This window comes from Uloborus diversus, chromosome 5, assembly GCF_026930045.1.
Source record: "Uloborus diversus isolate 005 chromosome 5, Udiv.v.3.1, whole genome shotgun sequence".
Taxonomy (NCBI): Eukaryota; Metazoa; Arthropoda; class Arachnida; order Araneae; family Uloboridae; genus Uloborus; species Uloborus diversus.
In genome coordinates this window covers 9,924,605-9,938,886 of record NC_072735.1, presented here as the reverse complement: position 1 = coordinate 9,938,886, position 14,282 = coordinate 9,924,605, and the positions used below count along the sequence as shown (strand labels likewise).

Genomic DNA, 14,282 nt, shown 5'->3' with positions numbered 1-14,282 from the left:
GAAGGGTCTGGAGAATGTCCGCTGCGTCACCTCTCAGGGATGCTGCAAGATGACAGGCCTTGGTTGCAGAGTCCCATCCGTTCGCTTCCGCCACTATCATGAATTGAGTCTTGTACACCTGCCACGAATTTTTCCCATCAAATGTGGCCAGTTTAATGGACGGTCGAGCAACAGATGTGAGAGCGCCAAAGTGTACAGAGCTGCTTTCCGCGGTCGCCAATCTCCTTTCCACGTCCTTAATTATTTCTTCCTTAAATGAAGTCAATTTCTTGTCTTCTTCTTCCAACTTATTTTCCATATTGGCGATGCGCTCTTCCACAGTAACAAATTTTTCTTCCAGAGCATCGACTTTATCTCCCATGGCGGTTAGTTGATTCTCCATCATGGTTTTCATCGACGTTAGGTCACTTTTCATTTCATCGTGACTTGTAGTAATTTTAGCAGTTAAATCACTATTTAACAGTTCTTGGTTAGTCGCAATGTCATTTCTTAATTGTTCTTGATTTGCAGTAAAACTTGCAGTCACATCACTTTTCACAGAGGTGATTGCGTCAAGAAGTTGTTTTAATTGTTCATCCATTGCGCGAGTAATCACCATAAAAACAAAGTCCAAATTTAAAAAGTCTTTATGAAAAAAATGTCCAAAGTCACACTTACTCCAAGAAAGTCCAGAAGTAGCCCCACGTTGGGCGCCAAATTGTAACGGATTCGGTGCGACTTCCACTTTCTTGAAATGAAGACACAGTTCTTGATAAAAACACAGGAAATTTATTTACACTATGTACAGGAAAGATCGTCAACAACTGCTAAATTATTCATCAGCAATTAAGCAATTATCACACAACACCGTAAACTCAACGTTTACACACGTATTTACTTCCAAATACGAAAACAACACAGCGAAATGCCTCGCAATAAACAGAGCAAATACGCTCTCAGTTCGAAATCTCAATCGAAACTCCCCTCTTTATCACGCAGGACGCTTTTATAAACATCGAAGAATTTTCCACAACATTCTTACCTCTTCTCGAAATGCGTAGACCGTTATCAAATTTTATCAATGAAAAGAAAAGAAAATAGGGGGTCGTATACTTCAACGAATGAAAAGGGGTTGTATATTCATTACGGGAAACTATTTACAGGTTACGTTACTACAATAATTACTATTTACAGAATTTGTAACAATATGTTACCGTTAAAGTATACAATGCAGTTATTTTATAGAATACCTACGGGGGTAGTTATTCCAGGAAATAACTTATTGTGCCCGTTACAATGTGTAATATGTTATTAATTTGACACTTTAACTAGTTATTCAATGAAATAACTAGGCATTCTATAAATTAACTAATGAGAGGCAGTTCAAGTGTAAAGTAAATAATTTATCTAAAATGAAATAACTAGGTATTCTATAAATAAACTAATGATAGCAATTAAATTGAAAAAGAAGCAATTTATTTAATTTATGCAGCATATAAATGGTATTTATAGAAACGTACCATAAAATCATTTGTTACAAGAAGGATTACTAAAATGACACTTGGAATTACGTCGAACATTATTTCTAAAGCAAAAACATTTTTTGTTGACACGCTTGGTTTTACACGAACATTTTTTAAATCCCTGACCAGTATCTCAACTTTGAGCTGTCGTGCAAGATATATGATACAAGTTATTTTACACTTTAACGGGCTACAGATCGTTATTCAATGAAATAACTTGTTAAACCATGAAATACAAGAGAGTTTTACACTTTAACAGACACGATCAGTTATTCCATGAAATAACTAGGTATTCTATAAAATAACGGATTTCATACTTTAACGGTAACATATATACAGGGCCGGATTTAGGGGAGGGCAGGCGGAGCAACTGCCCCGGGGCCTCCACAACAAAGGGGCCCCCACAATAAAATTTTTACAAAATATCCTAACCTTCACGGGTCAGCAAATTTTACGTTTTTTCACCCCTATAAATTATAACAATAATAATATATAAAAAAAATAGCAGTAACTTCAGGATGTATTTACTATTAAAGGGCTGATCGAAAATATCGGATATATACATATATATCAAAATATTCGGATATATATCAAAGTATCGGATATTTTCGAAAACATGATGATCTTTTCGAACCCTGAATAGGGGCCTCCACTCCTTCGTTGCCCCGGGGCCTCCACACTTCCAAATCTGGCCCTGCATATAGAACACCATCATTTCTACAAGGCTTTTTTGTTTTGCAGAGCTTATTTGAGCAATTGTGGGCTGCGGATGATTACGAGATATTCAAAAGAATGATGACGCAGAAGAATTTGGAACTGCAGCTCCAGGCCCTGGATCTTCTGGCACACCAGTACGGCCTACTACCTGAATCTTTCCTTCCGGGAGAGGACTACGAGCCCTCTGACGAAGAAAAAAACATCATGGAGACGGTTATGAAGTAATTATGCTTATTATTTTTTTTTTCTTGTGAAATGATTGTTATACCTAACAATGCTACTGCTATACTGTTTTAGTATAGGCTTGCCAAATTTCTGAAATGTTCAACCGGGACGCCGGAATACCTCCCCCCCTCCCCTCGAGCGTCGCGAATATTCGAAAGGGCAAAATGCTTCGATTAAAATATCAAAATATCGAGAGACCCAAGGTCAAACCAGTGGTTGGAAAAACTACATTTTTTTTGTAGCGAACTACAACTACAACTACTTTGTTACAAATGTATTTAACTACAGCTACAACTACTTTTTTCAAAATGTAGTAACTACAAACTACTTTTGAAATGTAGTCGCTACTTCGTTACTTTCCAAAAAATAAGCAAATAAAAAGTATACACAATAGGTTGTCCCTCAAAAAATGAAAGTCAATTTTTCAAGTCGCATACACTCTTGTATTTTTCCTCTTGTGTCAAAACAATCGCGAAAAAAAGTTTCATATAATTTGCACAAGGGCAACCTGTGCCGACTTGCGCCTGAAAGTGTAAAACAGTACTTGTATGCTAGGCCAAATCACAAAAAAAAAAAAAATTGTTTTTTAGAAATTTGAAATTTCTGTTGGGAAACGTTGCCCCTGCATCCAACACCCCCATGTACCACAAGAACATTTATTCAAATTAAAAAACATTTAGATATGCCACACTTGACCCAAAATTTATAATTTTACTTAAAAAAAAATTTTTTTTTCAGTTATCTTTTAAAAAACTATATATAAATTTAAATAGAATATCAAGTTTAAAAATCAATAACAAACACATTTACAGATCAACAATTACAAACGAATAATAAAAATAATATATTTTAAATGAAAAATTTAACTCAACCTGGAAAAAAACCAGATCTTTGAGTACTATGTGGGAGACTTAAAAATTACAGGAAAACAAACATTTCTATTTAACTCTAATTACCTACTTTTCTACTTTACTGTTTATATTTTTCAGCTTGATAATTTCGTAAAATTTTACATTTCTGAAAATATGTATCAAAAACTTAATTTTTTGAAGAAGATTCTAAATGTTAGACACGTGTGGGACATCTAAATGGTTTTTAATTTGAATAAATGTTTTTGTGGTGCATATGTGGGTATAGGAGCAACGTTTTATCAACAGAAATTTTGAGTTTCTAAAAAAACATTTTATTTCAATTTGGCCTAGCATTACACAAGTGCTGATTCACACTTTCAGACATAATCGGCACTTGCTGCCGTTGTTCAAATTATATGATTTTTTTTTTTTTTTTGGATGTAAAAGGATAAAATATAAGAGAGTGTGCGACTTGAAAAATCAACTTTCGATTTTTTTTGGGGGGGGGGGGGGGGGCGGGATCCTGATATACACACACAAACACACCGTAAGAGAATTGAACAAAAAAGATTGATAAATTAGCTCATCAGAAGACATTAAGAAAAATGTTTGTTATCTCACTCTGTACTCACACACTGTAATGCTCGTATTTATTGTAAGTCCTCCAGAATAGTTCAATTTCATCCTTTTCTATAACATTTTAAGTAGCTTCTTTTTATTTGGTGAATACTGTCAAAAATTTAAGCCTCGCTAAAATATTTTTGTTTTTTAATCTTCGGTCAGTTCATATAAAATTCCCAAATTTTCAACTCGCGAAATCACCGATATCTTTATTTTCGTGAAAATAAGTGCTTTTTGCAATATGAATATTGGTGAAATATTAAAATTACAACGACAAAAAAAAAAAAAAAAAAGAACAATAGCGTCAAACAGATAGAACGTATGGCGTCAAAATGAAATGCTGAGGTCAGCTCGTATTTTTATGAATCTTATTTCTCATTGCATCCGCTGATGTACTAGTGTAAAATTTGAGCCAATCAAATTCGTTTGAACCTTTTTTTTTTCTTTTCAGTTTATTTAAAAGTAGTTTCCAGAAATCGCTACAAACTACTATTTTTTGTAGTTCTCACTACACTACTTTTTTAAAAAAAATTTTTGAAAAAAAAAATAGAACCGACTTCAAAATTGCTCTAAAAAGTGAAAAATAATTTTATTCTTTAAACACCATCGATAATACTTTTAAACATAATTTTTGAAGTTGGCGCAAAAACGATCGATAAAATCATTCACAGCCATAACTCAACTACAAGTATAAATTTAACCAGGTCCAGTTTCTTCACTACCACATGCATTACGCATTGATGACAGCATATTTTAGTAACGATATAAATGTTTCGTTCCTAACTTTGGATGATTTTTTGATAAAAATATGAACGAAGCATGGTTACAATGGATTTTACTTTTTGTTTTTGCGCCAACTTCAAAAATTATGTTTAAAAGTATTATCGATGGTGTTTAAAGAATAAAATTATTTTTCACTTTTTAGAGCAATTTTGAAGTCGGTTCTATTTTTTTTTTTTTTTTTTTTTTTCAAAATTTTTTTATTTCATTCTTTTTTGTGTAAATGTAGATATTTCAGTAAAAGTAAGAAGTTACCTAGTAAGAAATAAGACTCTATATCACTGTATTGCTTTAGAAAAGCTTTTATTCAAAATTATCATTACAATTACTATTAATGTTACAGTTATATGGCACCAAACTTTTATAACAATGAGTTTCATACTGTCGCGTAGATGAAGATAGCGAAGACAATGTGAAAGCCAAATGAAGCGAATACTCGTTAGTCTCAACTCGAGATCTTTATTCAGAGCCACGAATGAACGTTACATATAACTTGAAAAAGTGCTGGAACTTTCCAGACTTGAAAAGATACAGAAATTAATAGAACATTCGAGAAAATACGGGAAACAGTAGAAACGAAATTTTAGTAAAATTCACTTTGTCCTAGTCAGGAGTTGAACCCGGGTTGCTCGTGTGGGAGACGAGAATTCTACCACTGAGCCACCATTATCCACGGATGAAAAGTGCGAACTTCGCTAGTATCATTTTAATCATTTAATAGGGAAATTTACTGTTTTTTGCCCATAACTTTTTTTTAAAGAACAAATATGGTCAAACAAAGTAATGGGACCTAAGTTGAGCCATCCTCTATCCATTAAAAAAAGAATCATCAAAATCGGTTCACTAGGTGAGACGCTATGAGTGGACAAACAAAAAAAAACATACATACGGTATGAACTGATAACCGCCTCCTTTTTGAAGTCGGTTAAAAAGTAGTGTGCTACACTACAAACTACTCAAAAATGTAGCTACTACTGTAGCGTCGCTACTTGTAGCGCGCTACTTCCAACCACTGGGTCAAACACGTTTTCCGGGGCCATCTGTAGTCAAACTTTACAATTTTTGCCATTGGCTAAATTCTTTAAAGGCATTTTGGCGTTCCTACGGCCTAGTTGGTCTATTCAGTAATCAGGCCCTCAATAAATGATTACTAATTATGAACCTACAATAAAGGTAATAAGAAATGACGCAAGCAGGTACATTTAAAAATTTAACTTCTTGCATGTTAATGTTAGCAAGTTACTTTAGTAAGAAGAAACACTTTGAATGAGGAATAAAACATTGAACAATATTTACATACTGTTTGACCACGGATTGTATGTAATTCGGCAATCTGCCAAGTAAAGACGATTCCATCTGAATGAATGTAGCAGGGGAGAAAGGAAAATAACGATGGGATTTTTATGCACGCGTTTTATTATGTCACTAGTACCTTATTCATTTATTGCATTCTCAAAAATAAAATAGGGGAAACAAAAATAGTTACCATGGAAACAACAAGAAGAAAATAAAATATTTTCACTTCATTCAGGAACGTAAAAGCAAAATGGTAAGCTCAAAACTTTGCTGTGAATAAATAAATCAATTAATTTTTGCCTAAGAATATAGCTCGAAGATACTTTAGATTTAAAAAATGTTGCTGTGAACAAATTTTCATTTTTACAAAACTAAGGCTAAATAATAGAGAAGCAAAAGTTCACATCTGAAACAAACCGACTAACACCCCTATAAACTAATAGATACGTCCATTTCCGCCTATAAACCGGATATTAGCGTTTCCATGTAATAGATGGTCATACAGTTTACGTTCCATTGACAAGGACTTTTGTTTAGAAAGTCTTTTTTGGTTTTAATCTTGTTGTAAAAATCTCACAAGCGAGAGAACACGATATTAATGTTTCAAGTCAATGTTACAAATGACAAAGTAATTATCCTAGATAATCCTTCACAGTTAATTATTTTTAGACTTATTTAGTCATCTGTAATCACATTTTATCTTTTCCGGGACATGAAGTAAACCGGCCGGGACACCAAGATTTTGTCTGAAAACAGGGATTGTCCCGGTCAAACCGGGACGTCTGGCAAGCCTATATTTAGTACCCTATGAATTTATTTACCTGAAGGGAAGGAATTTATTATTTAGGAGAGAAAAAATTGTGTCGTAAAGACTTACGACAGAAGTGAAACTTGTGTCTTTTCTTTTTTCTACATTCTGAGCTGTCAATTCACCCACACGTTTTCTCTCATGCCACGCTCTTGTTCTTTCTGCACCTGACAGGCATATTCACAACAAAATTGCACATTTTAATAAAGAAAATGGATTATAAACAACGAGAAAACTAAACAAGACTTTCAATCTGCTTTTCAATTGTTGCCATGAATGATGAAAAATAATAGTAATTGTAAAATTAACTTTGTTAATAAAAGTTAACAAATTTAAGTTCAAGTCAGAATTTAAGTAATTTGGATTACGCTTTTAAACCGTGAATCAATGAAATCTTCAAAAACTTGCATTATTTGAAAAGTAGCCAAAATCCACAAATATATGCTTACTTTAATTCAGCCTTAAAATTAATTTGTTAAATTTATCAACAAAAAAAACTAACTTCACAATTACTATTATTTTTCATTGTTTTTGGCAACAGTTGAAAAACAACTGCGTCACTTCCGTCGCACAAAAAGGTTGCGGATCAGAATATCAAAGCCCTCATATAAAAAGTTTCACTTCAAAAACCTTATGTTCCCTTCCTTCAGTTTCATTCTTTTTAAAATTTGCAATTTTATTTGACTTCGAGAAATGTGTTATAGAGTATCCAAGGGAGGGGGGGGGAATTATCCTTTTCCTTCTATGAATTTTCCTTCCTTTTTTTGGAAAGACAAAAACCTTATGTTCCCTTCCTTCAGTTTCATTCTTTTTAAAATTTGCAATTTTATTTGACTTCGAAAAATGTGTTATAGAGTATCCAAGGGAGGGGGGGGAGGAATTATCCTTTTCCTTCTATGAATTTTCCTTCCTTTTTTGGGAAGAATGAAACAAGAAAAATGGTAGGTGACAACAACGATGAGGCGAGCGATAAATAGAATATGGGATATTTGACAGCATAAATCAGAGGTGGTGATTGGGACTGAAAAGGGGAGGGGGGCAAATAAAAGCCATTTGAACTTTTAACGGCAGCAAAAAAAAAGGGGGGGGACAAAATTTTTGCTAGGGCTGGTTTTGAGAGCAAATGAGTGGTAATTGATGTAAATCTAACAACTTAACTCACGTTTTTATTAAGATTTTGATGAATTTTGTACAGAATAACTTTCCCCGAAGAAACACTTAGATTAGACTTGAATAAAACTTACATTATTTTCCCCAAAGTATTTTGAGATGTCACAAACACTTGGTAATAATTTCATTGAACAAGTATGGCTTGTTTAAGTAAAACAATTGATTTAATAATATCTTAACAATGAATACATAAACTAAAAGTTACTGCTTGTGCTTAATATGTTTCATAAACAGATATTCAAAGTAAAACAAATGCAGTGCTGGCCAAATTATTCGACTAAAGAGGTTTTTATGTTTTTTTTACACTATTTGTACTAAAATACTATTTATTTTACTGTTAAAGTACAGTACATACTGTACACTGATTATTACGTTATTTTAGCATAATTTAATGTTTGCAGGGGACAGCACTGTCTGCTTTGTTTATGTCCTTTGTTTTTCTACTTACCAGGAACATAACCTCTATCAGCTTAAACAGTTCACCAGTTCTTTTTATTTGTTCTGTTATATTTAAAGTTAGTTTTAGGTAATTAGTGAGTATGTGCATGTGAGTACATATAATAGTGAGTATAAACATTTTTTAACCTCCTTTTTTAAAAAGCTAAGAAATTGTGTAAACTTTGTGAAAAGTATGCCAAAAAGACTCAAAATGCTCATCAAGAACAAGGTAACATACTAAATATTAGATAATTATTTCACTGTTCGTTAGTGTATCTATAGTTATGTAATTAATAAAGAATTTGCTTATAAAACAGTCTTAGTCTTATAATTTGGCCAGCACTGTAGTTATGCTCTGAAAATTTTGACATTTCTGCTTTTTTTTATAATTTTTAGTTTTGGTTTCGAAATTAAAATTAAAAAAAAAAAACATAAAAAGTGGAGGGAGACGGTTGCCCCCCCCCCCGAATCGCCGCCACTGAGCATAATCAGTAACAAACTACAACTATTTTCCACTACCGCATTTAAAACTGCTCCTGCTCAACAAAACTCATTTCAGAACGCATTATGGACACCGTTTGCTAAGTTGACATTGAAACATCTGCCAGTTCATCGGAAACAGAAAAGAGAAAAAAGATCCAACAACCAGCAGCAGACAAATACAACTCGGTAACCATGGTGACTCTCGAATAATCACTGTTACGTGGGGTCATATGGTTCATTTAACAGTCTCTTTGTGTTTTCTCTCCCCTCCTTGTGTCTAATATAGATTAAAGTGGATGTTCTTGCCATGTTATCTGAAACAAATTAAAACAGATTTTATTTTTGTTTTAGAATAACCTCATCGGTCTATTTTCTTAATTTTGTGTAACACAAAAACTTTTTAACTACTTTAAGCTTAATTCTGTGCCTCAGAGCCAGACTTAGTCTAAATATGGCGATTTTCTGGTTATCACTGCGTTGTATGTGGAATTTTATTCCGCATTGAACCAAAACAACGTGTAATTCTATTTAACAAAAATTCTTTCATAATGGGGTCTTTCCAAAATTTAAAAAGTACAGTAACCCCTCGTTATATCGCGCCGCGATATATCGCTCCTCTCTTCTGTCTCCCAAAATATTAAAACCTAAAAAAAGAAAAAAAAAAAAAAAAACGGTTTCGCACGATATTTTCCCCATGGAAACAGATTTCAGTACATATATTAATATATAAAAATCTTCTGTGCGAACGTTTGTCACCATAAGGCTTTTAAACGGCTGGACCGACTTTGATCAAATTTTTTGTGTGTAATTCAGTTGTGGCAAGCGTTGTGGCAAGCATGGTTTCGAAGCGCGATGGATCGAATCGGAAACGTTTTGGTTAATTAATTAATTAATTTAAACATTGGATGGTTATATCTCCCAAATTATTAATATTTATTTTAACCTATTGTTGAGCAAGAACTGAAATAAATATTTAACCCGTTGCCAAAGGACAATAAGAAAGCCAGCTCTGTTTTTTGCAATGAAATTTCCTACTGTGATATGTGTCAATTGAGAATAGATAAAACGTAGAGAAAGAGAGAGTGAAGCCTTCATTTCTTGAAAGCAACGATTTTAGGTCCCGAGATATATTTTAAAGTAAAGTACCGGAAGGTTCACGCAAAACGTGTGTTCTGTCGTCGTAGTTGAACCATGTGACCGGATCGGTGCTTTAGGTTTTCCTAACCAAATGATCAGAACGTACCGTACCTAGCAAAATTTGTTTCTCGGCTGAAATCCAACTGAGTTTGGGCATCAATGTCGAGAATACTTTAAGGATTATCTAACTAATCAGTACATTATTAAAGGAAAAGATGATAGAATTTAAAGACGAAACAAATTTTATTTTCGTCCAGATAAATTACAACAGGGTAGTTCTGTACACAAAAGATCAGTGCAGTGGAAGAGCTTTATCTTTGGTGGAAAGAACAAATTAGGCAATATATGAAGTTTAAAAAGTTTTCGTTCAAAAGATCGGACCGCTAATCGGTCGGAGTTGGCTTCGCTCACTGATCGGCTGGATTACAGTAACGTGGTGGCTTGACGACTTTGGCTATAAGCAATAGAGTTGCGTGATCATTTGTTTACATTTTAAAGCTACTGTTAATGTAATTTATTGTATTTTTTGTTTATTTGGCAAAATATTTCAAATTGCAAATAATTGTTTTTCATTTTTAAAGAGTTTTTAGTCATTTTAGTAGAAGAATGTGTTTATTTTACATCGGGAGGGGGGAGGGATGAGTGATTTTCGCTTATTCAGAGAACTGTTTTTACCTTTATCATTTTTCTAAACGATATCCTTTCGATTGTTTTATTCTTTTTCATATGGGGGATGTGTTGCAGCGGGATTTTCCGTTTTTTCTAGATGGGTAGTTTGATTTTTACACTTATTATCTGAGGGCGCTTTTTATCCTTTGAGTATGGCTAAAGGAGCAAACCATTAAGTTCGGGAGAAAAAATAGTTAATAAAACAACTGCTCACTGGGCATTAGATAAATCAAGTTGTAATAAATATACGCATTCTGACACCATAGCAACTTAAAAGATTTTTTTTTTTACTTATTTTTTTCAACAGAATGGTTCAAACACTTGATAGCTTATTGAATTTTTTTAACTTTTCAATTTACAAAGTTTGAACAGAACAACGTCTGTCAGGTCTTCTAGTTTAGTGTTATTAAAATTTGACATTTTTAATAACTTAGTCATTAATGACTGGAGAAGAAATGTTTTTACAATTTTACAAAAAAAAAAAAGTACTAGCAAAAAAGTTCCAACTTTTAGGGGGGGCTTGAGCCCCCCCCCCCCCATATGGGAACCCATGAATCATATTTTAATATGAGGTGCGGCCCTCGGATGGAAAGGGGTTGGGCACCTCTGGTTCAGAGCAATATTGTTTCTGAAACTAATTATGAATAATATATTACTTACAACAAATTTTTGAAAATGCGAATGCGTCCTATTTCAAATGTTACTTATGACCCTGCATTTTCTTTCCAGAGAACGAAAACTAATGACAGCAAAAATTATTTCAATCATCAATTCCTTCAGATGTTCCTTGCTTTGACTTCCAAAAGGATGTTTTGCAATCAAAAATGCAATTCATGCCCCACCCTTATGTTGCCCACGCAGCTGTCATATTCATCACAACTTACTCCGCTCTTTTAGATGAGATGTTTAGGCAATTTACCAACCAGTCAGCGTTAAACAACTTATTAATACAAGTTACCATTTCCCTGAAACGTTCTAATTAGAAACTCCATGCACTTGAGAACTTTTGCTGATCAAGTGGGGGACATGTAACAAAAAAAAAAAAACGTTAACAACCGATTTTTTATGGATCAATAATTTAATGCCTTATAAACAGCAACAGAAATTAAGCACATTTCAGGCATTTATTTCCAATTAACAGCTTGGCGCAAAAAGTGCTGTTGATGCAAGAAATCTTTTGACATTCATGATTCAAACCTTCAAACTCGATGTTATGAACCATTTTTGTGCATACAGTCGAGTCCCGACTTACGCGAGGGATGCGTTCCAAGACCCTTCGCGTAAGTTGAAACTTCGCGTTGTGGAAAAGGGTATGTGTAAAAACTTTTATAAACATACCCATATGATTAAAGACACTTGTAAACACCACGTCAAACTGTTAAAAATCATTTCTTAACTATACATTACCGTTTCTTAAATTAAAAATTGAATTTTTATTTATTGTATTTAAAAAAAAAAAACATTTTATTTAGCATAAAAAACTACTACGATGCACAAAATCAATGGTCAATGGGAAAAAAAGACGTAAAATAAACCACTACGGTACGTACATTATGTAGTAAGAAAAACAAATGTACTATAGTTGTTGAAACTTTCTCTTTTTCCTTCTATCTTCACCAACTTCAAATGAAACAGTGCTCTTAGGTGTCATTATATTTCATCAACTTTTCCATATAGAATGAAAAAAAAAATTAATTTGAATTTTGACCTCTTGAATTCAAATTATGTTTTTCGCAATCACGAGTGAGTGTGTGTGTGTGTGGGGGGGGGGGTATGTGTGTTTGTGTTGTGTATGGGGTATGTGTGTAGGCATGTGTGTTTGTGTCTATGTGCAGGCATGAAAGTGTGGGTAGTTTTGTGTGTGTGTGTGTGTGTAGGTTTTTGTGTGTGTGTATATGTGTAAGTGTCTGTATGTGTGTGTGTGTGTGTAGTTGTGTATGTATGCGCGTGTGTGTAGGACATGGATGCAACCTGGAGACGGCTTTCGCTATAGGAGTAGCAGCGTGAGGAGCCAGCCTGTCCACGGTGATGGTGCAGAGGGTGGCGGTGGGAAAAATCAAAGGACCTCAAAAACAGTCAAATGAAAGCAATAAGCAATCGTGATTGCTCAAAAAAAAAAAGGAAAATGAGGAGTAGTTATTATAACTTCCGCTTTCAGTGATGCCAAAGGGATGAAGGTCCCTTCACGAAAAAACCGCGATTCCCTTCGGAAAATTTTCAAAAGAATTCGCGTTAGGAATAAAAATCTTTACCGGGGGAAAAAATCGCGTTATAGCCATTTCGCGTAAGTCGGATCGCGTTGCAGTGGGAGTCGACTGTACTTGGTTTTAAGTAAATTTTATAAACAGAATTTTCTAGAATATAGTGTAATTTCTCGAACTAGCGACACGAAGAGAATTGAGATATTTCAGTGAAAAGCAAATAATAAGAAGTTCCGTCTAGAATTAAACGAGCCTACTTAACAAAATGTCAACTTAAAGAAATAATTTTTAATGTCAAAAAAAAAAATCGTCTGCGCATATCTTAATGTAGAAACATCAAGGACTTCGAGTTTATCCGCCGAAAACTGAATACATAAATTAAAACTTTAGAGTGAAAATAAAAACAAGTCATATTGACAATAATTATTTCACAGTTAAAACCATGGCTGCGGAGTCGGAGTCAGAGTCAATCTCATTTTGGGATAAAAGAGTCAGATTCGGGAGCCGAAGGTAATTAATTCAAAGACTCGGAATCGGTTATTTCCCTTAGAGTACGCAACTCTGCCAATGTTTCCGGAGTCGGACTTATTTTGAGAAAAAGGAATCGGAGTCGAATATTCAAGAATCAGAGTCAGTCATTTTTTCTGCGAAGTCAGAGCAGAAGTCCGACTAATTTTCGGGCACAGGAGTCGGAGTCAGGTGCCCCAAAATTCTCGGTGTCGGAGACGGGAGTTTGTCGTCAAGAGCTATTTAAAACAAAATTTGTTTGAAGTAAATCCGCCTTCAAGTGCGGGGAATCTACATTGACTTTCAGTTTCCCCGTAGGTGCTAATGTTAAGGGATTTGAACTGTTCAAAATTGAACGGAAAATTGTTCAAATCAAAAACATATTTTATATACATGTTTTTCATCAAAAGCTTTTTCCTATAAGTTTATTTGAAACAATTTTGCCTCTAAGTTCGGAATTGCCTTGAATTTCCCCGTAGGCGCTAATGTTAAGTTTTTTTTTTTTTTTTTTGAACTGTTCAAAATTGAACGAAAACTAGTTCAAATCATAAAGTGAAATATAGGAATGAGGTGTCCTCGCCGAGATCTTTCGAACAAAAAAAAAAAAAAAAAATTCGAATCGGATTATTCACTTAAAACTTATTAGGAGGAGGGGGGGGGGCAGACAGATAGATCGACAGACATTTCCCCCATCTCAATACCCTACTTTCCAGTTTTTAATTTTTCGATATTTTTTTAATTATTTTTTTTATGTTTGACTTTTTTTTTGTGTGTGTGTGTTTCGCGATATTTTCAAGATACATTAAGCTTTCTTTCATGCTTTTTTCTTCTTTCTCTAACTTTTACTGGGAAAGTACGCTAAAAAGTAGTCCACTTT

General features: G+C 33.9%; 1 protein-coding gene across 2 annotated transcripts in view; it reads left to right on the top strand.

Moving 5' to 3' along the window:
- LOC129222212 (cilia- and flagella-associated protein 36-like) overlaps nt 1-14,282 on the top strand; it is a 105,212-nt gene that overhangs the window by 62,591 nt on the left and 28,339 nt on the right. The window contains exon 4 of one of the 2 annotated variants that reach the window (XM_054856689.1): nt 2,244-2,440. The exons of the other annotated variant lie outside the window; for it this stretch is intronic. Coding sequence (XP_054712664.1) covers nt 2,244-2,440 — 197 coding nt within the window. The remainder of the gene's footprint in view (nt 1-2,243; nt 2,441-14,282) is intronic. 2 annotated transcript variants of the gene reach the window in all.